Here is a 26,471-nt window from a genome sequence, read left to right on the forward strand (position 1 = left end):
AAGCAGCTGTATCTCCGGTGAACTGGGTGGCTAGCAGTCTGAATGCTTGCAGGCAGGGTTACAGACTGAAGACTAGCAGGCAGGTGGTTAGTAACCTAGCTGCTAGCTGGTAACTAGCCTCAACGCTGTCGGGGGACTCCAAGCAAAGCTGCATGTCCACTTGAGTTGATTAATAGCTGCTAACTGCTCAACAATGGATGGATAGTTCATAAGCCTGGGCAGGGACAGAATTGTCTTCTCCATCAGAGAATACACAATCAATCTGAGTTTTAAGTCAGTGGAATCATTAATGGTTGTGTATAATCTCTTAAAAGGAAAAAGGAAAATTCTCTAAAGCCCTTTTGCACCAGGTTTATGTCTACGGGGTCCTTAATGTGGGGAATATACTGTTGTCTTAAGCCAAAGCCTAAACACAGAGAACAGTTTGGCCCCTAAATGCAGGACACTTTAGATGGGGGCAGATGCAATAAATAATGTGGTTAACTTACATGGAAGGCAGAAAGTCCAAGGGAAAAACAATAATCAGAATCAGGCTCAAAATAATCCACAGAAAGCCAAACAGTATCCACAGTCCAAAGAAACAGAAATGGAAGCAAACAAAAATCCACTGAACATCCAAAACCAATGATTTAATAACAATCCGACACAACAAACTATTAATACATACACAAACACACAAGCAGGCCGGGTAATTACACACAGGTGATATGAAAAAGGAAATCAACAGGAAAGATAAAGCACAACAAGACACAAGAGGTAGACACTTTCAAAATAAAACAGGCACTAAACCCAACAAAGGCCCAAACCACAACAAGTAATTCAGGTGCAGGGCTGTAGGCTTTGGTGGCCCCAGTGGAAACTGAAAGTGTTTTTGTGCCATATTTAACCCACCTTGTTTTAGACACAGATTTCACTGGGTACTTTCAATCATATCAACATGACAACATATCTTCCGACAGCTGGCTGCTTGGGAACTGCAGGCCTCAAAGTGCAGTTTTTAGCGTTTCCTTTAATAGCTCATGTAACCAAAGGTAGCTGTTTCTGACCAATGTTTATGTATTCCTTGAGTGTGGTGGTACATTAACCGTTAGGCCACAAGGACAAGAATCGCCAGTACAACATGCAGCACCTTCAAACTGGTGGTTAAATCTCTGTGTAAACTATGCACACTTTGCTCTTCTAACTACTCTGAAATGATTCTCTTAAAATGTATTCAAATTGCATAACCAATACAAATGCACTAGTTTATTATAATGCACCTCCAAAAATGTCATAATATCAAGCACAGATTCTGTGGATGAGGCTGCATTTTCAGATTGGCCTGAGTTAACTTCCCCTAATCTTCAAAGCCTGTGGTGTTTAGCAGGAAACTACTGAGCCACAAAACCATATTTGAATCATAGAACTGCAGCAATGGCTGAAGCCTGAAGCTCTCAATCAGCCTTGCATGACTGTGGTATTACTAATTTTTTGTTGTCATGACAATGGGCATAAAATGTCTCTCAGTGTATGTGGAGAGGATGAAAGATCAAACTAGAGGGGGATAGATGGGAGAAGGACAGCAAGCTTGTTTTTAGAGACGAATCTGTGCCACTACAGTGTTGCAACAGGTCTGTGATTCACCGGTGCCTACAGCCCATACAGTAGCACTGGCCCCTGGTCACCCTGCAGACTGAATGTAGAGCAACACCATGACTGGGATGCAACCTCTCTCCACTCTCCTCCTCCTCAACAACTCTGAATCACAGCCCAACACACATTATTCAGCCCACGAAAAAGAGCTCCTCAGCTGAGTTGGAAGCCAGTGTTCCTCAGTGAATGTCATTGTTCTGTCGTTGATGAGCTCTCATAAACAATCAGTATTTGTTGAACATTTCTGATTGCAGGTGCTAGCACCGACTGCAAAACAAAGCGAAAATGGAGAATTATTTTCTGCACTAGCAAGACTTTGGAAATGATCAACAAGCACAGTGGTCAAACTGTCTTTCCTGTAGTTGCAATGAGCTTTTAAGAGTATAGTTATTAGGAATTGCTTTCAGCGAGCTAATTATTGCAGAGGAGGAGCCCAGCTGCACAGTCTGTTAGCTCAGCTCATTATGGGCAGTCAGCTAGCACTTGAGTCTGGGAGGAAGACAGCCAGATCTGAGTCCCATCTGGTGCCTCATGCTAGGATGGAAACCATAGACTACCAGCTTAACCACTGGCTGGCTGCTGAGGAAGTTCTCCACATTGTTAAGAAGTACACAACAGTAAATCATGCAGTGTTGTGTCTCAGCACATGTAGATTCATTAGTGAGTTTGGAGCTCTGAGAGCCGCCAGGAGACATGGACCATGGGCAAATAAAAACTTTCACATGAGTAAAAGTCTTTGGGGGAACACACATGCAAGGTTAAAGTGATTTCTCTAACAACCTTGTCACCTTGTTTTAGAGCAACAAATGCAAACAGGACATTCTGCCATCTCATCCAAACCAGAATCCAGGAATATGTGCCACTCATGTAATGTGCTTACAGGCCGAAGACCAACAGGTGCCAGTGAAAGCTCACCTCGGCTAACGCTTTGCTCACGCCATCATCACTCATTACAGGCCACCTGCTCCGGCATCATGTCATGCCAATGAAACTGGAATACCAGGCAGTATTTTGCCCGGCTTGGGCACATGCTGTGTGGCCTGCTGTTCTACTGAACAACCCACCCCTTCAAATGACCCTTGAAGCATAAGCATTACATCAGTCACATTTCTGGGCAAATATTAGTAATCACCAGAGTCACCTCAAGAGACTCATATGATATCCACTGTTCATCTGCAATGTCTGCATAGTTCTGTTGTCTTCTGATCTTCTGAGCAGCAATATGATGGTTGTGTCTTGCTGGACACACACAATAGAGCAAACAGATAATGTAAATGAAAATCCAAATGAACACAATCATGCAACAACAAAAACACACAACAATCCACTCAAATCCACATGTTAGTTGAGCTTGAGTTGAGCATGTTGCTGTAGGGAGGAGTGGGAGGTGAGCCTCTGCTTTTTATAGACATTCTCCCTCCTTCTTCTGCCTGCCTCCTGATCACAAAAGATGCCAAATATATCCAGTGGTGGTAAAAGAGGCTGTTGTGTGAACACGAGCAGGCTATTTATAGTCCCTGTTATGCTAGAATTTGAGCGCATATTTGATCAGCGCTGCATGGCTCTCCTGTGGTGTACTTAGTAAATACTAAAAAAATCTGTGAACGACTTACTTTATCTGCTAGTCTGTGTGATCATGTTACAGTATAAATTAAACTTGTGTGAGTGTTACAGTAATGACTGAAGCATCGCTACTGTTTTGAAATGCATTTAGAAAGGGCACATTTGCTTGATTACCTATTTATAATGAACATGAATGTTTATACTGTGATTTAGGGCTTGATATCTTTTGTTTACTCGTTTAATATGTAAACATTTACATGATGATTTACATGAATTCTGTAGTATGATGTAACTTTCATGATAAGTATCAGAACACTTATGGAAGGCAAATTATTCCGTTTTCACAGACAAGCCATCTATATAGTATGATTATAAAAGGTAAGTGTTTTACATAAGAGCACTGAGTCAGCACTTCAGTTTTCAAGAGATGTTGCGCATAAAGACTGTTTACTGTCATGTTTCTCTCCCTATTCCTCATCTCCCATTCTCTCTTCACACTCTCCTCTCCCACAGATTAGTGACTACATCCATCAACTCTCTAGATAAGACCACCTCCTTTGGAAAACCTCATTAAAACACAAAACTGACAGAATTGCTGGACACATGTCACAGGTATTACTCTACACATGGTAAGAGTTTGTTTCCAGAGCAAGAAAAATCAGCCATTTGTTTGTCAGTTTGCCTTTACACTATAGCTGAGCTAGTGTGTGCGTGTATTTATGTATCTTAGTATTCCACCTCACTCTCTGACTATTTGCTGTCCTTGTGCACAAATCTGTTACAGTTCAGTACAGGCTGCGCTTTAAAAAAAAAACGTGAACAATCACTTATAGGCGCATGATTGAACACATTAAAAGTTCTGGATCTGTTTTAACACATAGGGTGAAATTACCTGTGAAACTACTTTTAAAGTAATGAAGGAGTATGAGGTCCTGAGTTGCTTAAAAAAGATATAACTCGATCTTTCCCATACAACGGTGGAAAAACTGTGAAAAGAAAGGTCAAGCTAGGTTAATCTCAGTGAGACAATTTAAAATCAAAGTAACATTGTTTGTGACACAATAGACATGTTTTTACTCTCCTCCCACTGCTCCGTTATTAATGTCATTATCTTTTCCCTCCATAAACAACATTTTATGTTTTCTAAAGTAAGGTTACCTTTTTACAAAAATAACTTGTTATTTCTGTCAGTGATAAAAAATAAATTAAATAACTGATCGTCCATTTTGCTTCATAATATCACATAATGTCTGTTTTGCATCTACAAATGTCCTCTATGGTAAAGACAATGTATTGCTGAATTTACTTGCCTTGCTGGGAGTGAGATTCATAAATGAAGTACTGACTATTTCTTTTGTCTTGTAAGTCTAACTTGGCATGTGGTTCAGTATATTCTACCAAGCAGCTCGCACTGACATGTGAAGCAACAGAGAATACTCCATTTACAGGTTTCCTACACAGTATGGCTTTTAGTTATGGATTTTAGTAATTTCCAGGTCTGGATAAATATGGAAAATGAGGGAAAAAGAAGAAAAAGAGGGAATATAGAAAAATATTTGTGTTGGCAGAGTATTGCGTCTATTCCGTTTTCTAGATTATAAAAATTCTAAAAATAAATTGATCAGAAAAGCAGGCGTTTGGAGCAGACACTGTGTGAACGCATGGGCTAGTTAAAAACGTCAGTTAAAAATGTCAATATGAGAGTTAAGGAATAGTTAATGTTACTAATTATCATATCACACATAGACAGATCTATCTCCACACTTAGCTTTAGTGCTATGCCAGCGCTGGAGAAAGGTCTGGCTGAATCCATTGTCTTTCTGGTATAGGAGGAAAAACGCTCTGGCTTGTTTGTATTTCTTGTACCATTTTCAGCGTGTATGTAGGTAGCTGGATGGCTGTTTTTGTTGTTTCACCTAGCAATGGAGACTTTGAAAATGATAAGAGGAGGAGAAGACATAGTCCGACAATGGCAGGCTCACACACTAACAGCCTACTTCCTGTGAGCTAGACTACTAATTATGGGATGTGCCTAGACTAATACTGGTACAGTTAACATTTTGAGTTCCACAATAATCCTGTTTTAATGTGTTATGGAAAACATGTGCTAGGTGGTTCATTGATTTTCAAACAGGCTAGTTGTCCTTTTCCTTAACAAGACAAATATGCAGCTTTAATTTGAAGGTGTACATTGATTGTAAGAAACTTAACATTTAGTGGGAGCAAGCCTACTCAAACCATAGCCAGAGCGAGCTTGATGTCATCAAAAGTCTATACGTCACATCCATAGACAGCTCTACCCCAAATGTCTTATAACTACCCAATTCTGACATCTGTGACCAAGTTAGTGTGAAAGAAAATGCAGAAATATCTTTGACTTACATTCATAGCATCACATATAACCAAATATTCAGCTGCTTGGTACATTTATGAGTTATGCAGTGACGTAGTCATCAGAAAAGTAAACATTCTTAATTTTTTTGTAAGGAAACCATACCTTTATGAATGCATTCATCATCTTTTCCATGGATACAGTGAATAAACAAGACTGCATGGATGCCCTGGAAATTAAATTATTGTACTTTTTTTAAAACTCATTTTCAATTCTCATTTATGAACGACACTAAAAATATGTAATAAAATACGAGTATAGGTAGATCGGGTTTGTGTACTTCAGCTTTGGGAAGACATGTTGTCCTTTCTGCTTAGGAAAGTGTACTGAATGGCTATTATGTTGCCATATTTGGCCGAAAATAGCATACATAGCCAGAATGTATGTCAGTGTTGAAATGGATAATGTTTAGGAACCCTGCATTTAGGGAAATATAGACTTGAACCACTTCACCTCCTCCATCCCACCAAAAACCATAATTTTAGATTCAACAATTGCAAACTTTGCTGACCTACTGTTCTAAGATTTCTGGGTAATGTCTGTATGATTCCAATCTTAATCTCTTGATGTGACGTGAAATTGTCCAATGCAGCCATAACATCACCTCCATGTGCACATGCAAGAATGATGAAGATACTGTAGAAGGACTGGCCAGTTGCACTGCATTGGATCCCACAAAAATATGCAATAAGCATCTCCAGAGTTGGAGAATATAAGAATAAATGGAAATGTAGTTAGTTACTTCCAGCCTTTCTTATGATCCATCATTAACCTGTGTTATAATCAGATCACTACACAACATATTTTGATCTGTCTTGTAAATGTGGTGGACATGTGCATTCTTTTAGAACCGTATCTAGTGATTCTTTGCAGTGCAATGTTGACCCATTCCTTTGACTGGCTCCAGCCCCATGCTGTGGCGCCACGTTGTTGTGAGCATGTGTCTGCATTGTGACTGTGTGTTAGTGCTACCATATACTAAGTGCTGTGAGTGTGTATCTGTGACTGCTGCAAGCCCTGCTGCTTCTCTGGTTTCTAATGCTCCTCAGGCCCTGCAATGCTGTAATGGCACATCTAATTGTATCATCAAATGCCACCAAACAAATGCAGTCTTAGACACTTACGAGCACACACACACACACACACACACACACACACACACACACACACACAAACACACAGCCATTAAAAGTGTATCATTGCTGATATTGTTGTTATTGTAATATTTTAGAAAGTAGGAAGATATCTTTAACACAGCTACCCTCCCAAAGGGCACTGTAAACAAAAAAGTATCTACTCACATCCACGGGCCCCAGAGATTCATTACATGATACCAAACTGTGAGAGAAAAGTTAGGTCCATGCTACGTTCTTGTTTCCAGGTTGAGCAGGAAATCTCACTGGTCCAGAGGAAGATGTCTGACCTTGAGTCAGTGCTGCAGCAGAAGGATATAGAGTTGAAGGCCTCAGAGACCCAGAGGACCATCCTGGAACAGGATCTGGCAACCTACATCACAGAATGCAGTGTGAGTGGCACTGTACTTACTACAGCTGTTAGACCACATGGACTGTGTTCAAGTTGTGCCAAATGTGTGTGTGTTTACACGTTTGTCTACATACATGTAGTATTAGGATTCGACTGCTTTGGGTGCAGTGGGTTTTTAGGGTGGATTCATTGACATAATTTGGTGTTGACAAAATATTAGAAACACCTCAACACAATTCAACAGCACAGCGTCCAAAATGACTGGGAAGTGGAACTGACACCTATTATTTAACAGTTTCCACAAAAACCTCACATTATAACCTGTATTAGGCTGTACAGATTTTAGACAACTAACTATCAACTTACTGAACATATGTATGTCTTGGTTTCAGAGTCTAAAGCGCAGTTTGGAGCAGGCTCGTATGGAGGTGTCACAGGAGGACGATAAAGCACTGCAGCTCCTCCATGACATCCGGGAGCAGAGCAACAAGCTGCAAGAGATTAAAGAGCAGGTAGGACAGCAGTATAACATCTACAACATCATGTTATACAGCATGTTCAGAAGGCCTCATGTTGCAGCATGTGAATTATTGTTTTCAAATCCCTGAACCTTTTTACAACAACAATAAACAATATAAGGTTGCAGTTCATCAACAGTGTTTTGTAGTGAAAAGGTTTGTGACTGTGACGGCTTTCAGTGTTTGAGGTGAATTTTACTTCACAATGAATGAACAAAAAACTAAGTTCATTTAAAGTGTTTGTTTGCAATATACAGCAATGCACCACATGTTTCAGACTAAGTTGATTATACAGTCTGTAGCTCTCTGTATAAAGTATAAAGACTGTCAATCTGCTGGGTCAACTCAGTGTGAATCAGAAATACTATTCATTAAAGAGAGTATATACAGCCTTTAATTCCTGGAATCAAATGTGACGAGTGTGTGGCATGCATGGGTGTTTGTGCGTATATATTTTTGCATGTGTGGCAGCACCACATGACTGAGTGTTGCCAACTGTGACAATTAAGCTGTTAACAGGGCTGACAGTTTAGGACAACAGATAGAGAGCATGAAAAATCATCTTCCTGGCATTATGCACCATTTTTTTCAAAAAAGGTAACAGAAAAGCAACCTGTTTTTCTCAGCCTACACTAGTGCTGGTTACCAAGCACTGAATACATTGTGCAGTGGTTGCTATGGTGATGAGAGCCATATACCTACGAGTAAAGAGAGCGCTGATGCAGTGGGCAGGCTGTCGTGATGAGGTGCTGGGGCTTTAGCTCAAATAACATTTTTGACCATCACTTGAAATACCACCCTAAAATGAGTGATGTTGGTTAGAGGATACTCCCTGTCCTGAAAATAGCTTTTTGTCATCTCTTGTCTTAATAAACCCCTACACCCTACCCATAAATTAACCTTTTCAAAGTAGAAAATGTAATTTACTAGCATAATTTCATCCTAACTCAGAATAACTTGTGTTGCAGTTCAGAAATTCCAATTATCCAATAACTTATTATTATGTTCAGTGGATATAGGGGTTCATGCAGTTTAGAAGGCCCTTAGAATTGAGCTGTTGCTCCTTGTCAAGAGAAGCCAGTTGAAGTAGTCCAGGCAGAAGCCCTTTGCTGCCTCTTTTTAGAGGTGTAGTCAGGTGCCCTAAAACAGGTTTTGCTTGCTATTATCTGCTCTGTTATTTCCTTCGGGTAAGTATGGCTCAACTTGTAGAGTGCGTACTGTTACTGCTGAGTCTTTACTGCAGCGGCCCGTCTTAGATTCCAGCCTTTGGCCCTTTGCTGCATGTCATCCCCTCTCTCTCTCCTGCATGTCCTGTCTCCCTCTTCAGCTGTTGCTATAGACAAAATTGCCTGACAAAAATCATTTAAAAAAAACTCCAACACAGATCCCCTCCCAATGTGTTTCCAATGTAAGTAATAGGGGACAAAATACACAGTCCTCGTTTAGAGCAAAAATGTATTGAAGTGAATCTGAAGCTAATCAGAGGCTTCAGCAGTCAGAGAAGTTGATGTATTCCAAAGAATAGTTTGTTTAGTAAAACATTGTCTCTTCTTCTGTTACTATTATTACTATACTACGGTGGCTCCCAGAGCTCAGTGAGGAATGTTTTTTTGAGGACTATGAACTTTTTTTTGAGGACTACTTTGCGTTCCCTCGCAATACTTTTGCGTTACCTCGCAATATGTTTTGCGTTCCCTCGCAATACCTTGCTAGGCTAGTGAGTGGACAGTATTGCATAATGTGAGTTGCAAGGTCTTGATCCACATACCGAATAATAACGAAATGCCGTTTCACGCGGTCCAATGTGCTAAAAACAGTCACAATAGCCTATTCAACTTACAAGACACAAAACAAAAAATAGACATGCTGGCCAGCCAAAAGAAAGAATGTCATTTATTGTTTAATGCAGCAGTCATTAAACCAAAGTTACTTTGAATCATTTGTGATTTTTAATGCATCTTCAGTAGGTTATTTTATGAGCTTTTCACTATTAGTCAGGCCCGCACAAATAAGACGGTAATTTACAGTATGACACTAGACGAGACAGCTGATCTGTATACTGTCAGGGGAGTGAGAATGGCATGCAGGGCTGGAGCATTATAAAGTGCATAGCCTAATAGTGCAACCCCAAATCTGAAGTATGTTCACCTGTATAGCCTATTTCTAACCTATTTAAATAATAGCATTAGCGGAGCCCTGATGGCTACAAGCTTCTGAAATATAAGCCAGTACCGGGAGCAGCCTAATAACAGTCGGCTATGTAAAAAGTGTGGAAGTGCCGTAGCAGCATGAACATTTAGCCTATAGGCTAGTGAGTGGACAGGATTGCATAATGTGAGATATGTAGCCTCCATATGAAGTCTGACATGTAGGAAACAGTGTCGATCCACTTTGACTGTTTAAGCACCAAGCATCACCGATGTAAACACAGAATCCGCTTCCTCTCATCTCGGCGGAGCCTTGCGCTCTGACAGAACACGGTGTGCCCGCTGCATGCTCCAGGACATTGATGGGGCAGGTCTGTGTAAAGATGTCGGCTTAACAGTCTTCAATTTTCCGGTGTTCGGCAGCATGAGTCCCATCTCCTCCAGACCGTACATTTACCGGGAGCAGCCTTACGTCCAAGCTCTATCCCTCTATCTAGTTACATGAAAAATGAAAAAATAGAGTTTGATCAAAAAGGTCAAACCCTGCCTTCTTTGTAACCTACATACACCTGACCAATTGCTGCATGAAGTGGGCATGAAAGTCAGATTGGCTGTGACTATTTGCCTTGCTTGTCACTTGAAGGATATTGAGGCCCGTGGGGATCCCTCAGGAGTAGCTGGAGGAAAAGGGTGTTTAGCTGTCATGTGCTTTTCCTCAGCAACACTGCTATGCTAATGTAAATTTTAGCATGTTACTACCGTGTGAGCCTGATTAGCTGAGTATGAGTTTTCATTCACCTCGACACGTTTCTTTACAGACTCACAGAGCAAGCATGACGATAGACTTTTGACATTTGACATTTGTGGTGTGCACTGCTGCAAAAGTGACTGTTGGTCTTCTTCAAATTACGGTCAAGATTCCTTTGCCGGTAGACTGTTATAGCTGATCTCTGTCAGCAGAACATTCATAAAACATTCCCATCAGGATTGTCAGGAGGTGTGAGGAGGAAGTTCATGTTGGTCGATAGCTGTAAGACTGGTTAATCTGAGCACCTCATAGCTGGATGTGTGTAACTGGGGGGGGGGGGGATTAAACATAACAAACCTTTTCAAACTAACCTTTTTTGGATAAATTATGATTAAAACAAAAAGACTATAGTGTGTATCTTCAAATGTATGAGTCTATTATCTGGGCCTGTGTTCCCACTGGTGCGTCTCAGCAGGGTATTTACGCCAGCTAAATCTAGCTTTTCATCTTGAAAAGCATCTGTCTCCCACGCTCTGTCATATGACTGCAGTGTTTATCATTTCCATGCACAAGCCATGCAATGTTGGATCAACAAACAGTAGAGATTGAGGATAGATTCATTTTCAGAAAAAAACAATCTGTGCCAAAGCCATTAAGACCTGCAAACAAATGCAAAGAGACAGTTTCACCAAGACACTAGTGCAAACTTTACAAAAAAAGGTTGGAAGGCTTGACACTTTATAAGCTATAAATGTATGTGTATATTGTGTATGTATGCGGGCATAATCGAGTGCACTTGCAAGAGGACTGGTGTGCATTGTTTTAAAATTATATTAGGTTGATTTGAGTGTGCATATTGTTATCTCAGTACAATTATATAACAAACAAAATGGATGCAGACTTAAAGGTACCCGGTTGAGTTGTCCTGCAAACAAAGTTAGATTTACATTCAGTGTTTCTTCTGACCAAACTTTAGTTACAGTTGCCAAGCTATGATTACTGAATTTCTGTTCAGGCAAGGGGTTTTGCATTCGATCAGTTAGTGAAATAGCATGAAATCTTCGGGATAAACGTGTGTACCGTGCTTGAGCTTGCGTGAAATGAAATTAGGACACACTTGTAAAAACATTGCTCCACAGCACTACTAGTGGACAAAAACTCCATAGGGTATTTTGAACATTCACTAAGTTTCAAGTTACTGCAATCTGGTTTTCTTACTGTACAGAAATGAATAAAGTATGAAAAATATATTAAAAAAATCACTACAGCAGAAAAGTCCATTCAGCAACATGGTGTTTATGTGGGAACAAAATAACTAGGCAGCAATGTTATACTGGCTCATTTTGTGTGTTAAGGGCTATATTGAGCTGGGGGGAAAGAGTAAAAATAAAAGGTAATATCTTTGAGTGGAACTGCTGTTAAGGATAACCTTAATAGCAGAGAGTGCCAGTTTTCCAGCCTTAACCTTGAGGCTGATAAGTCTTGAACAAAAAGATTGCTCTTTTAGATATTCTTTAACATTTCAAGGTTTTAGGTGAAAATGTTTGTAGCAAACTCCATTTCAGTGATCCTGCATCCAGCCAAACCACAAAATGAAATAATCAGAAATGCCATTACCTAATTCACAGTAATATCACCGTTACTGAGAGTTTAACTTCAAGATTTCCTGATGATACTGTAGATAAAGATTGTAAGCATCCCCAAGATAGCTGATAGACAGCTAATTACGGATTTGAAGGTCTTTCACACTCTCTGGGGGGTATTAAATCTGTAAAGCTGCAGTATGAATTGATAGTGTTGAAAGTAACTGCCTGGTCTTTTATGGTGTTTTCAATATGAGTAAATGATCCACAGTGGCTTCCAACACAAGTGACGCAAGTATGTTTCCTTGCCAGGTTCTTCTTCAAGCAACAGATAACCTCAATGAGCCAAGTACAGAAAATTGATTGTACAACTGGTTCTCTGTAATAAAAGAATACTGCCATTCAGTGCTCTACAACCCCATCATACTGAAAGCTGAATCCCCTTGTCTTTAATTTCCTTATACTGAGTCATTGTTTTGCCAAAGAATTACTGGAATGTGAAAATCATTTATAGCTTTTATTGACTTTGGGAAGTCACGACCAGATGAAAGCTAGTTCCTCGGAGATCCAGTCAATTCTCATTGATGGGAGCTGTCAGTCTGCTCTTGTGGATTCAAAATGAGCAGTGAAAGGTAGTCACACACGTATTTTTATACTGTGCACAACCACCTGACACACACAGGTCAGTTCCTATGCATATGGAAGGCCAACTTGGGCTAACTGGTTAGGGAGACTGTCATGTATGTAACCTCCTGTTCCACTTCAGCTACACTATTTTACACTACCTCTGTGTGTATATTGTCTAGGCTGCCTCCTCTCTCTCTCTCTCTCTCTCTCTCTCTCTCTCTCTCTCTCTCTCTCTCTCTCTCTCTCTCTCTCTCTCTCTCTCTCTCTCTCTCTCTCTCTCTAGTCTCTAACTGTTGTTGTGATTTGGCGCTATATAAATAAAATTGAATTGAATTGAACTATTTTAGCATTGTTTTCAGCATGTCTGATGTTGTCTTCTTCACTTGTCCTAATCTGTGCCGGTGGAGCGTCAGTCACCATGGAAGCAGAAGGATGCTACTTTTTATTAGCCTGACAGACACACCAGTGTACCCTGTAAGCTGACGAGGAGGTTGAAATTAGGCTGTTAGTAATTACTATCAAACAGACATTTAGTAACTGTGGCTGTTCACATTCCTGTCATTGACTGCATACCATTCCTGTGGTTATACTTGCTGCCATTTTTTACATGTAATGGCTTTTATACAAGTGTTTTGCCTCCACTATGTTGAACTGTTTTCATCCTGTTGCTGTACCAGCAGCACATCTAAAATACATCTCTTATGAATGAGTTTGTTCTTATAAATGATGCAGTGGCTTCTAACAAGAACATTTTCTTCAAAGAGGTTCGGGTAAACAACATTGGGGCTAATGGAGAGCTCTTTTCCACCTAAGACATACAGTAATTGCTCTGCCTATTTTTCCAAAACGTGCTGCACTGATAGAAGGGCACCCTTAATGGCAGATAAACCAACAAAGTCATAAAGTGCCTCCTCTCCTCTCCTCTCCTCTCCTCTCCTCTCCTCTCCTCTCCTCTCTCTTTGTCTGTGGCCTGTGCAGGAATATCATGCCCAGCTGGAGGAGATGCGAGTGTCCATCAGACAACTGGAGGAGGACCTGTCTGCTGCTCGTCGCCGTAGCGACTTGTATGAGGCTGAGCTGAAAGAGTCTCGGCAGACCAGCGAGGAACTGAAGAGGAAGGCTGCCGAGTACCAGCATAGGATGCAGAAGGTCTACATTGTAACTAAATCTGTTAATGATCCTGAAATTGACATAGGCAGGAGTTATGGTTTGTTTGACACGCACTGTACATGTTCTGTATTTGAGTGGGGCTCAGAATAACAGTGTTAATAAATTTAACTATATGATACTATGATACTATCACATTTAACTCACTTGTCCTCTGCTTGCCATGATCATTACCGGGAGGGATCTCAAAGTTTCCTGTATCTTCACAGGCCAAAGAGCAAGGTAAAGCAGAAGCAGATGACCTGATGACCAAGTTGGAGAAGGTAGTTTTTGAAGTTTATTGAATTGTAATAAGATTCTGTGATCTAAGTGACTAACAAAGGATGCTAAGCTCAAATATCAATCTTTACATATCATAATGATTTTTCTTTTCTTTTTTAGACCAATGCTGAGCAGCAGACAAAGATCCAGGATCTTCAAGAGAAGCTTAGCAAGGTAGAATATTATTTCTGGGAAGATTAATGAATAATTTATATGAGCTTGCACTTTCAAATGCAAGCGATGTAACAGCATTTTACACTTTCAGATGATTGCATAAACTCCTTCTTTACCCTCCCTGACCTCCTTCTTTGTCTCTGTCGGTCTCTCTCTCTTAAACTGTGTTCTACAGTCAGATTTGGTATATGGCCCGGAAACAATTAAGCTGTCTTTTAAAAATAAAGTTACTGCTTAATTATTAGCAATCAAACAGTTTTGCCTCATTAGTAAAGATAATTTAATCCTAATTGTCTTTTCCTAGAAATTAATATTTAAAAGTACCATCCATTCTGCCAAAAGCACATGAGGTTGTGGTGCTGATATTCAAGGCAGACTGATCCCACATTTGGGATGAGTCTGCTTCTGACTCATTGCAAACTAGTTCATTAAAAATGAGTTGGGTATGACTTTCTTTCTTAAAAGGACTCAGTGTAGTGTTAGGATTTCATATTTGCAATATACACAAGTTTGTTTACTAAAAATGAAAAGGATTTAAATTATTCCTTATAAACGTTTATAATTTTTTTGTATCAACAACCAGTGCATTGTAACCTAGTGTCACCAGTGTTGCTTGGAGTACTAAGCAGGCGGTGCTGCTGTATATAATACTGATTAATTTCATGTATTTGATTATAGACAGCTATTATACTGGTATATGTTCATATGATTTTTATTTTCACTCAATTCTTTTAGAAATTGATGTCATTAATCATTCTACAGTGGTATGTTGTATCAGAGATGGGACATGAGATTTTTTAAATGAGACAAGGTTAATATTCTTTTCTATTATGCTTAAGTTTGTGCAAATAGCACGTAAGAACATACAGTACACTTTTTGATTGATATTTTTCTTTTAACTGTCAGTCGTTAAAGGCCAGTGCTGAAGCTACAGAACTCCTTCATAGTATGAAAGTGGCCAAAGAGCGCATGGAGCGAGATCTGGAGAGGCTACAGAATAAGGAGGACTCCAGTGACAGCCTGCGGAGACGACTCCGTGAGACTGAAGTACATACACACACAGTACACATACACACAGCCTAGCATATACTGTATGTGTTCTGGCCTCCTGCCTGTTTCTTATCATTAATCTGTTTTACGTGTAATTTGTTGTTTTGGAACATCACAATCCTCTTTGTTTAAAGCGTGGCATAAATAAATCTGGCATAGGTATCTGCTAAGCACAAAGAGCCCATATATGTTCTCTTGTAAAAATGTTGTTTTCGCATCTTCTGAGGAACACGTGTGCTGTGATGGCCTGATAACCTGAATGTTTGACACAGTGTATCATAGCTTGAACAGCAAACACACATGTGCTCATGGGATTTTTACTTTACTGGCACACAGGGTAAAACCAAAACAATGGGTCTTTAAGCTGATAAAAATTTGCACAATGATTCAAAAAAGTTGTTTCCATTGTAAAGAGACAGTCTGTGGTCTTCAACAGAAAGACGGTTATTGTTACTTGTGTTATGAAGCCAATCGATCTGCCTGTGACATTATCCTAATTGATTCTCCTGTGGCTCAGTGCTCCCGCTTCTGCTATAATGTTAACAAACTGTTTCTGCACACAGTTTTCTGTGTAAACTGTGAATGCATTAACATCTACATTTAACACAAAGAAAAAAATCTTTGGAAATGCCTATTACTATAGTTCAGTAATTTACCAATGTTATGAGGCTCCAATGTTTTGTTATTGGATCTGCTTCTTGCATAAGAAAAAAAACATCCTGTAGACATTTTAAATGATTCTTTAAATCAAGTCTCTGCTTAACAAAATCTTTAAATGAAATTTCAAGCGTGTGTAGGTTTCATTTAGCCGGGACTTTTTCACCAATCAGTTTTAGAGCCTTTATTTATAGAGGTTAAGAACTGTATAGTGGCCTAGTCACACAATCCATCAGCTTTAGTAAAATGATGCTATAGATATATACATGTATATACATAATGTATTCATTCCTGCAGTGTCTATAGTTACATACAATACACAGTACTTTACTTCTGAGAGGGGTTGTTTTGAGTTCTTCTAAAACATGACTTCACATCAAGCACTAGACATTTTAATTTGGTTATTAACATAGGTTCATTTGGAAAGGAGCGTCAGTGGAAAGAAAATACACAAATGGTCTAATTTACACAGCTCAGAAGACCTCTCACACCATCACACATGGAAATGCAAATGGGCTCTTTGGAACCATTGTGAGGAACTTGGAATAATGAGATATAAATGTTGCAGAGGTGCATCACTAACAAGCCAAATGGATGTCCAATTAGCATTTTCACAGAATGAGCTATGATGCATAACACAAAGCACTATGGCTTTTTTGACCTGAGGTTGCATTTTTAAAACTAAAATACACATTCTATAAATCAGTTAACTTTTTTTTTGTGTTTTTGTGCATTACTTGTGTCCACTGTGTGCAGGATGGGAGGAAGACTCTGGAGAACCAGGTGAAAAGGCTGGAGATTGTCGAGCGTCGCGAGACTAAACTGAAGGATGAGGTCCAGAGCAAGGCCCAACAGATTCAGCAGATGGCAGATAAGATTTTGGTAACCTTCCTTTCACCACTTGTGTGGAGCTAAAATAATCACAGGAGGTGTGAGATAAACATAGCTCATTGTCACCATTGCAGAGGAAGTGCTATTTTACATAATATTTCTGAAAAACCTCACTGTTATCATTTACTATCTTTATGAGTGATCTTTGTAAACTGTTATTCCTATATACACAGGGTGATACAAACTAAGTATACCATTGTACAAGTTATGATTAGTCCACTGAGTTTGGTCACATTCCTTTCTGATTCTGGAGAAGTCCAGTACCGTGACAAATCCCATGGTGTAGAGCGAACAATGACACAGCAAGTTAAGTCACTACAGTCGCTGCTATGAAGCTAACATGCAAAGAGGAGGTAACGGCCAAAGCCAGAAAAGCAGCTCCAGACAGCGATACTCATTACTCCCTTGCTACTATAGCTAACAACATCATATTTTGGAGGACTAGAAAGTAAGCTGAATGTCTGTGGGCGAGTCATTTAACATTAACTGACACACAAGGGCTGGAATCGTGTTGGTGGTTTGTTTCCCATTTACTGAGCCAGGACTTTGTACAAACACCGGATTATTTTCTGTTCACACACAGCCAGCAGACCCTGAGCATATATTCACTGAATTTGCCAAAGCCGTGTGTCAGATTAGAATTGCTTACCCCACCTTTGCCTCCCTACAGCTTCAACCTCATCAGAGCTCTAATTAGCCAGAAAAAGTGAGAAACTGCTGTGTGGGTGTACAGAGGTGAAGGTAATAGTTCATACGTAATAGTAACTGCTGTGTTCCTGTCAGTTTCAGGGCTTGAGTATTGTGTATAAGTTCCACCTCTGCTTTTCCTGCTCTAACAATTAAAAAGGTCAATAAAGAGCACTGCTAAGAGATTTACCTCGTTGATATGGATGACATTGGGTCTCATGCTTACGTATTTACACCTAATTACTTACTACATCCATAGGGACAAAGGCGAGGTAGGGTACTTTCAAGTCATTTTATGAAACTGTGTGACTGGTTTGATACATACAAAATAAAACACTGCCTTGTCAAACATATTGTACCTGTCAGAAAAAGAAAACACTTGTGTGTTGGTAAGGTGATTTAATCTCTTACTGGCTCCACAATCAAAATCCTCTTGAAACTGAGCTACACAAAAGCTCATTATAAGATATTTCCAAAAACAAATATTACCAGCAGGAGCACATCACTAACATAAAATGTATTTGTATTTTTGTGTAGGCGCTGGAGGAGAATCTGCGAGAGACCCAATCCACAGCCCAGCGGTTAGAGACTCATCTGAAGCAGAAGGAGAAGCTCTATGAAGACAAGATAAAGGTAACATTTCAGAACGCATAAAATACTCACGCACATGCAGACTCTTTGGTGCTACGTAAAACAATAGGCAGGTATATTCTGATGTGCTGCACTTACAGGAAGTGCTCTGTGCTATGTTAGGTGGCCACACTTTAGCTGGCTGAGGTGTGGGTGTACTCTGTGCTTGGGATATATACAGTATGTCATCTTCAAATTTTCTGTCCTGTTAAGTGATATCCTGGTTATGGTTCTGTGGGCTGCCTGGCATTGAGCAGGTGTTGGAGGCCCAGATGAAGGCGGACATGGCTGATAAGGAGATGCTGGAGTCCAGTCAGAGCAAATATGAGGAGGAGGTGCAGGAGAAGTGCAGCATCATCAGCGAACAGAAGGCGGTAAGAACTGACCAGCTTGGCGGTGACACTATTTCAGTATTTTAACATCTATCACACTGACATAGATTTCTTGTTTGGTATTATCTTGGGTAGGTTATTGAAGAGGAGAAAAAAATAATAATCTGATCCCAGTTGAACCCAGTGATATGAAAATCTAATATTTGGATGTTTCATTAAAACACGAGTTACCCTGTCCATAATTTCTATTCAGACCATAAATGCTATGGACTCAAAGATGAACAACCTGGAGCAGAGAATTGCTGAGCTATCTGAGGCCAACAAACTGGCAGCTAACAGCAGTATCTACACCCAGAAAAACATGTAAGTACTGATATACTAAACACTGTTATTCTGTTTGACAACATTTAAAAGCAGTAGAAAAACATCTCTGGAGCTCTATCCATGAAATACACTGAGGTGAATTCAAGTGGTTAAAGAGGACGTGGCTTGTGCAAAATAATACCTGGAAATAATACCTCTTTTTTGTCCTGGGAGTGTATGTGTACTGGCACAATACCAGCTTGCATTGCCTCCTATTAAACCTTTCGCACTTCTGTATGTGTTTATGGTCTTGGCAGGAAAGCCCAGGAGGAGATGATCTCAGAGCTTCGCCAGCAGAAGTTCTACTTGGAGTCTCAGGCTGGGAAGTTGGAGGCCCAAAATGCCAAACTGGAGGAGCACCTAGAGAAAATGAGTCAGCAGGAGCAAAGCAATAAGAGCCGTGTGCTGGAGCTGGAAACTAGGCTCAGAGAGGTGAGGCGATGGGTGGTGGAGAAGAAAGCTGAGAGATGAGACAGGATTCATGTGTTGATAGATTGTTGGATTTCCGACCAGAGTGGAAGAGATTAAACTTTCTTTCCACTTCCCCCGTTTGTAATTTATTTCTTACTGTCCTGCCAGTCCCACCAACTTCTAATTTTGTTTCCCTACTGAGTCATTTTCATCGACCGTTATAGAGTATCTACACAAAGAATCTGTGTATGTCTAAGCATAAGAGGTAACACTTTTAAAATGTTGAATAGATAAATTTGAGCACTAGACCTCTTCAGTCTGTACTGATCTGGCTCCAAATAGTGGAAACACACCTGTGTGTAATTGCTTTCCTGAATATATGTTTGGGAAATAATTATAGCACATCATGACCCAATGTGAAAGCAGGTGCAGTATATAAAACGGTCATTAAATGATTATATATACAAGCCACTAGGCTGAATTCTAAAAAAAGGTGCAGCGCAGTGAAACGTTCTAAAATACATCAGAAAGGGAGTTTTATACACTTGGAGAATTTCTGATCACTTTATCAAGAACCTTGACATAATCTTGTAGCACTGGGCCGTGTTAGTTCGCTTTCTCCTCCTCCCCCACCCTGGATGACCCCTTTCTGTCTCCTCTTTGTAGATTGGTCTGGAGAATGAGGAACAGAAGCTGGAGATTAAGCGTCAGGTGACAGAGCTGACCCTGTCGCTGCAGGAGCGCGAATCCCAGATCAGCAACCTGCAGGCAGCCCGCCACGCTCTGGAGAGCCAACTACAGCAGGCCAAGTCTGAGCTGGAGGACACCACTGCAGAGGCTGAGGAGGAGATCACTGTGCTCAGAGTGAGAGAGAGAGAGAGCGTAGAGGAGTAGTGAAGATGATGTCTCCTTTGATATGTTACATAATTCAGGCAATAAAATCTGTCTTTTTCTTGTCACACCTGCTAGGCACATAGAGACGAGATACAACGGAAGTTTGATGCCTTGAGAGACAGCTGCGCGGTAAGCTGCTCCCTCAGTTTTATTGCTTTATTTCTTGTTTGTTTGCTCTTTCACACTTTCCAGGAATAGACAGCTCTTCTGGCATTGAACACCAGCTGAATCATCACACATCATCGCACATAACTGACAACCTAAAGTGGCCAGGATGTTTCAGTCCATATGTGTTTCTGTCGTTCTTGGTTAAACTGGGCCTCATTTTAAAAACGATTTCTCTTCTACTTCCATTAATCAACCACCCTCTCCATTTCATCAGACTCCTCTTCATTTTTTGGTCCTTTTTGTGGAAATATACTACTGCTTCAGTTTACGTCACCTCGTGGTTGGCGAAAAGTACGACCAGGGCTCCACACTAATGTTTTCAAAGCTGTCCTAAAACATTAGCCGCTTTTCGACCAAAGGTACTTTTAAGTCCCCAGATCTCTTTTCAAGGAACTTAAAGGTTTCTTCAGCCCACTGTTGTGTGCGTTTCCACCGTGGTCTAAAGACTTGCGAAGATTAGACAAATTAACCAGCTGACGTAGGCTGTAGCCATACAAAGTGATGCACAGGCATCATTATTTGTAACCACTATCCATGAGCAACATTTATAAATGAACATCAGATTTGACTGGAATATAATGAAAAACTACAGGCTTGCTTAACCAGTAAATCAGCTTTTTTGTGTGGGAGCTATAATGAAGAGACACACGATAAAGTTCGTTACACATTTAATAACAAACTGGATAAAGCCATAAAGTTCTCAGTTTGGAAGGTTATTAAACATTTCCAGCCGACAAGAGCAGCAGATCAGCTGCAGCATCACGTCTGTGTCCGCCTGCGTTGGAAGAAGGGGATGTTTAACCAGCTTTATTATCTGCTGTAATCAGCTGTTTCGCTTGTTTCGGAGAGGAGACGGAATTCGGCTCCGTGTAGAAACTTCCTGGCTGATGAGGCCCACCCCCCACCCCATGAGCAGGGACTTTTCAGGGTAAAATGAAGACCCCAGAACTACATTTAGACCATGGTCTCTCCGGTGGAAAAAGAGTGAGTTCCTCCAAAGGTTCCTACTTCTGGGGTATAGTTCCTTTGGTCAAAACGCAGCTATTGTGTCTATGGTCAAAGTGTGAATTGCAGTTCCAGACAGGCGCCAATTTTTACATTAGTGGTAGATTACTTCTCAATTGAATTGCTTGTTTCCATGATCCCATTGTGCACATTAACAACTAAATGAGCCACCGTTCCCAAAACTAGCCCAGCTGGAACAGTTTAAGGAACATAAAGGCTGTTATCCAGTCATCGTGGTTGTTTGGCACCTTCACGTTCTGGGGTGGGGTGGGGGGGGGACACTGGCAGTCTGAGTGTCCTGGAAACACCCTGGTTTAGTTAACTAATACAACATATCACAGTCCACACATATTGACTAAATTGGCCAGAAAAGTTTAAATTTTTCATTGTTTGATCATTTTCTTGTCCATGTCTACAGAGATATTTATTTTCCAGTGTTGGACGAAGTAAACAAATCTTGCACTTGAGTAAAAGTATAGATACCCCTTGCTAAGTATTACTCCACTTAAAAGTTGAAGTCTTCAATTTAAATTTCTACTTGAGTCAAAATACAAAAGAACCTGCTTTTAAAAATACTTAGGGATTAAAAGTAAAAAGTACCATTAGTCTGGTTATGTTTGTCAGAAGTTGCTGACATGACATAATTTAAAAATACGGAAGGCAGGCTTTCCTATTTATTAAACAATGGCAATTTACAAATAAATTAGAAATAATCAGAAGGAAAAGCAGCAAATCTCCACATTAGTGAAGCTGGAACCGTGAAATGTTTTTACATGAAAAATGTCTTAAACGATCAAAGTTGTTGCCAGTTAATTTCAATGTCAATCTAATAATGGTGTCAGCAGTACCTCCGTAAAATATTGGGTCGTTTAATTTATAACAAAACATATTTTATTGAGTCTTCGTGTGTGTAAAAAGCTTAATTTGTAAAGTAACTAGTAACTAAATCTGTGAGATGAATAGTAGTAGTAGAAGTGAAGTAAAAGTACGATATCTCCCTCAGACATGTGGTGGAGTATAAGTAGAATGAAAAGAAAATACTCAAGTAAAAGTACCTCAAATTTGTACTTAAGTACAGTACTTGAGTAAATTAATTAATTAATAATTACGGTCTACCACTGGTATTTCCTCTCTCTCACAAAACCACACCATCTTGTCACCAGAGCTTCTGATAATGAGGCATCATGTGAAGCCAAGCTGCTAATGATGCTTCAACAAAGTACTGTTCAGAAGCAGCATGCACCTTTTTATTTAGCAACATCTTTTATTTAACAGTTGTGTTGTCCAACAGACATTAGCAGGTTATCTTTTTGTTTATTATGCAGAAAATGAGGGCTAAGTGGGGTATATTCCCAAAGGTTTCCCAAGTTTAAGTAACTGTTTGCCAGTTGCTTTGGAATTCTTGCATGTTTTTTTCAGTCCTTTTTAGTAGAACATAGAAACCCCACCGCCAACGTTTTGGCGGTTTAATTGCTAAGAGATGCAGAAGTACAAGTATACATTCTCACAATGGCACATAGCCTACGCAGTGCAGTAAGGCATAGACTCGATGAAGAAGTATAAACTGGCCCTGTTTCAGAAAGCAGGTTTAGTGAGTATGTGAAGCCTGAGATGAGTGAAACTTTGGGTTTTCCGTTTCAGAATGAGGGTTAACTTAAACTCTGTGAACCTAACTTGCACGCTGGCAGGTTTTCTTTAACAAACTCTGAGTTTCTCTCTGACTCTGAAGCCTGAAGCAGCTCTCTGACACCATTTCATTTCCTCATTCTTACAGTTGATATCAAAGCACAAATGAAATTCATTCATTTGCAGAGGTTTATGTCTTTAGAAAGATCTAAATCCCAGTAAGTGATTAGCAGCTTTTATGATCAATCTGTCATGGATGTAAGGACAGGGACAGCGATCTCATCATGGATACATCGTCAGCACAGAATAAAATCTATAGGCTACTCTGTCCTTTATAACACTGTGACTCTGTGGACATGTTGTCCGGCTGTCAGGTTGGCAACAGTTGCACTGAAACACTTACTGTGGGCGACATTACTGCAGTAATGACTGTTTAAATCAAACAAATCTGTATGAAGCTGTAACTGATCAATGAATAATCATTTGTCATAGACCAGTAACACTGATGGAACATTTCTATCATAGTTATCATGTTGCTGAGGATCTGAATATGAGGATGATTGTGGTGCAGCTGAAACGCATTTAAGATTCTAAAACTAGACTAAATATACTGTTGAATAAGAGATGTTTTTTGAATATTAGCTACATATAGTTCATGTGTTTTGACAGTATTTCATTCAAAAAAGAAAATGCTGAATGAGTGGACTGCGCTGAATAAAATGTAATATTGTTCACTTTGTCCTCTCCTGTTTTATAAGATAAATGTTGTGGCACGCTTTCATATTTCTAGCGCCATTTGATTAAAAAAGACGCTCTGTTCTTTATTTACCAGTTGCCATAGTGAATTGTAGCATCGGCCATTGATGATGGCTTTTTTTATTCCCCAGGCAGGCACTCAACTGAGAGTGAACTTGGTTTCCCATCTCATCTCATCAACTCAGAGCTCAGGGTTAGGCTCAGAGTTTGTTAAACCTCCTTTCTGAAACAGGGCCCTGGTGTCCCACTAATCTTTAGGGATTTGAGCGCCTTCAAATTCATATATCTTGAATAAACACCAAGACCATTATGGTCTTCCTTTATCCCATTGCCCTACTTTTGAGATCCTCCCACTCGCAAACTGTTCAGAAAGCTCTGTCCATAGATTCAGCTGGCCAGTGTTCAGGCAAACCCAGCCAAATTCTTCAACCAGCAGAGCTTGAAATGCCACCGTAGTTTTCGCCCAAAGACTTGTCGGTCTATCGGTCTGTTCGTTAAACACTTTGAAGAGGAGCAAGATATCGTGACAACTACTGGCCAAATTGTCATTAAATTTAGTACAGTCCCCAGGAGGTGATTATTAATGATTTTTGCCATCCCTTGACATTTCATCTAGTTTTAGTGCTCCAACTAACCCAACTGGCCTTTTTCTTTTACAATTGTACAGAAAGACACATCAAAAGTGCTAATTCCCTATACTAAGCACATTCCCCCCCCTCCTCTTTCCATTTTGGTTACAACTTTCCTCCTGTGCTATCTTCAGGCCAAAAGGTCATTTGCAATGAATTTGCTGACCACATAGTTTTTTTTTGTTTTTTTTTTGCCACATTACTGGTAAGTCTGTAGAAACACTGTCAGTATATTCTTAGCTGTTAGGTTTTTTTTAAATGTCTTCACATGGCTCACATTAGAGTTTAGCAATATGAATGACTGATAATATGAAGAATATATTGTCACTGTCAGAATTTTTTTTAGTGTTTCTAAAGAGGTGTTTGTGTATACATACATGTATATGTTTTCTCAGTTGAATTACCAGCAAATTGACTTTATCTAAATGTATTGCAGTTTTATCCATATGAGTCACCCATATCTGGTTAGCAATGATTTCAATTAAAAGAAAAATTGTAAGTAAACCAACTTTAAGTGGATTCACCCTCCACAGCATCTCTGTGGCTCAGCCTGTTTTATAAAAGACCAGATTTTCCTCTGTATTTCGTAACATCACTGTACAGTAAATGAAAAGTTCATTTTATATTTCACAAAATTGTTGGGCTGATTTTCTGCCTCTTTAACTGAGCTTTTTATTTGCTGTACACCCACAGCCTTACAAATAGTGTTGAGCAATTCCTATTCAGCAGTGTTGAGGATGCAGAGCTCCGGATGTGATTTACTTTAGGCCTGAATGTTGCTCATGACAGACAAGTAGAGTAAATATAGAGGCTTGCCAGATCACCACTGCACCCATTCCAGCGTTGACTTCCTTGCCCCGCCTTAAGTATTTAGTTGCTGCTGTCAGTCCCCTGCCTCAGGGGAGCAGAAGCACTGAGTCAGTACAGAACAGACAGCTAATTTATGTACTTAAAAGCTTTGCCTCTTTCCCCCCGCCACCTGGAAGTTCTGATTGGTACACATGTTCCCATGAGAGCTGAGAATAAGGAGCTCTTAACAGGCAGCCTCACCACCCTCTAACCCTCATTTCCCTACAGCGTGCACAGTAGTCACGGCTGATTAAAGGAGCAGACTGATGCTGATGAAATGATTAGCCAGCTCCCTGCTCTGAAGGCTGCCTGGACTGAACAAGTAGCCTCAGTAACATGGCAAAATGATTACTGCATTATATCACTAACCTAGATATCGGCTTCATGTAATAATGCAGCAGTAGAGTTTAGACTGTGTGGGGTGTTAGATAACATGCACAGTGCTTTGCCTATATGCACAATGTAAGCACGACCTTTTCATGCGCGTGACTTGTAACGTGAATGTACATTTATTGTGTATACTGAGTTTAGGGATGCCTTTTCCAGACCCTTTTCCACAGTCTGTCAATTCTTTAAGGCTTAGAAACCTGCATACCTCCAGTTTGCCAGAGTAATTAATCTGCCTTTCAGGCACCTTTTTGTAACTTGAATGCACACTTTATAGCCTTTTTATAAATGATTTTTATAAACACTAATGTCAACTGTCAGGAGACAAAAAGGCAGCATTTTATTATTTTTCAGAAAATTCTGATTAGTGATTAGTAGTTGTTACTTGGTTGATCTATTTTGGGTGCAGAGTGGGTGCAGTGTATATTTTCCTCTCATTAAACTGGCAGGCTGAGTGTCCTGTTGACTTCCTGCAGGTGATCACAGATCTGGAGGAGCAGCTGACCACACTGACTCAGGAGAACGCCGAGCTGAACAGACAGAACTTCTACCTGTCCAAGCAGCTGGATGAGGCCTCTGACGAAAGAGAAGACCGGCTACAGCTCAGCCAGGATGTGGACAGGCTGCGTCGGGAGGTGGCCGACCGTGAAATGCACCTTAACAACCAGAAACAGGTACCTGGCTGCTGGGGGACATGCTCTAGTTATGGGCGTGTGTGTGTGTGTGTGTCATTTCCTTGCTCATGTGGGTTTCAGTACAGTGAAAGGCAAGTCAGGTGGACAGGCAATGCTCAAGTATGCAAAATTGGTACGTTATATTGAATTTTTAATAGAATAGGC

The 26,471-nt window shown here is 40.1% G+C and overlaps 1 protein-coding gene across 15 annotated transcripts in view; it reads left to right on the forward strand.

The window, feature by feature from the left end:
- LOC123960899 (citron Rho-interacting kinase) overlaps nucleotides 1-26,471 on the forward strand; it is a 54,453-nt gene that overhangs the window by 9,739 nt on the left and 18,243 nt on the right. For 9 of the 15 annotated variants that reach the window (XM_046035911.1, XM_046035918.1, XM_046035907.1 and 6 more), the window contains 15 exons: nucleotides 3,709-3,807; nucleotides 6,969-7,112; nucleotides 7,465-7,584; nucleotides 13,674-13,853; nucleotides 14,072-14,125; nucleotides 14,244-14,297; nucleotides 15,204-15,344; nucleotides 16,761-16,886; nucleotides 18,120-18,215; nucleotides 18,470-18,586; nucleotides 18,798-18,907; nucleotides 19,165-19,339; nucleotides 19,985-20,182; nucleotides 20,288-20,341; nucleotides 26,109-26,306. In XM_046035911.1, coding sequence (XP_045891867.1) covers nucleotides 3,799-3,807; nucleotides 6,969-7,112; nucleotides 7,465-7,584; nucleotides 13,674-13,853; nucleotides 14,072-14,125; nucleotides 14,244-14,297; nucleotides 15,204-15,344; nucleotides 16,761-16,886; nucleotides 18,120-18,215; nucleotides 18,470-18,586; nucleotides 18,798-18,907; nucleotides 19,165-19,339; nucleotides 19,985-20,182; nucleotides 20,288-20,341; nucleotides 26,109-26,306 — 1,776 coding nt within the window. In that variant the 5' untranslated portion in view covers nucleotides 3,709-3,798. Of the gene's footprint in view, nucleotides 1-3,708; nucleotides 3,825-6,968; nucleotides 7,113-7,464; nucleotides 7,585-13,673; nucleotides 13,854-14,071; nucleotides 14,126-14,243; nucleotides 14,298-15,203; nucleotides 15,345-16,760; nucleotides 16,887-18,119; nucleotides 18,216-18,469; nucleotides 18,587-18,797; nucleotides 18,908-19,164; nucleotides 19,340-19,984; nucleotides 20,183-20,287; nucleotides 20,342-26,108; nucleotides 26,307-26,471 lie in introns of all 15 variants that reach the window. The other 6 variants (XM_046035920.1, XM_046035919.1, XM_046035916.1 and 3 more) reach the window with 2 other exon arrangements.

This window comes from Micropterus dolomieu, linkage group LG21 (genome assembly GCF_021292245.1).
Source record: "Micropterus dolomieu isolate WLL.071019.BEF.003 ecotype Adirondacks linkage group LG21, ASM2129224v1, whole genome shotgun sequence".
In the NCBI taxonomy this organism is placed as follows: Eukaryota; Metazoa; Chordata; class Actinopteri; order Centrarchiformes; family Centrarchidae; genus Micropterus; species Micropterus dolomieu.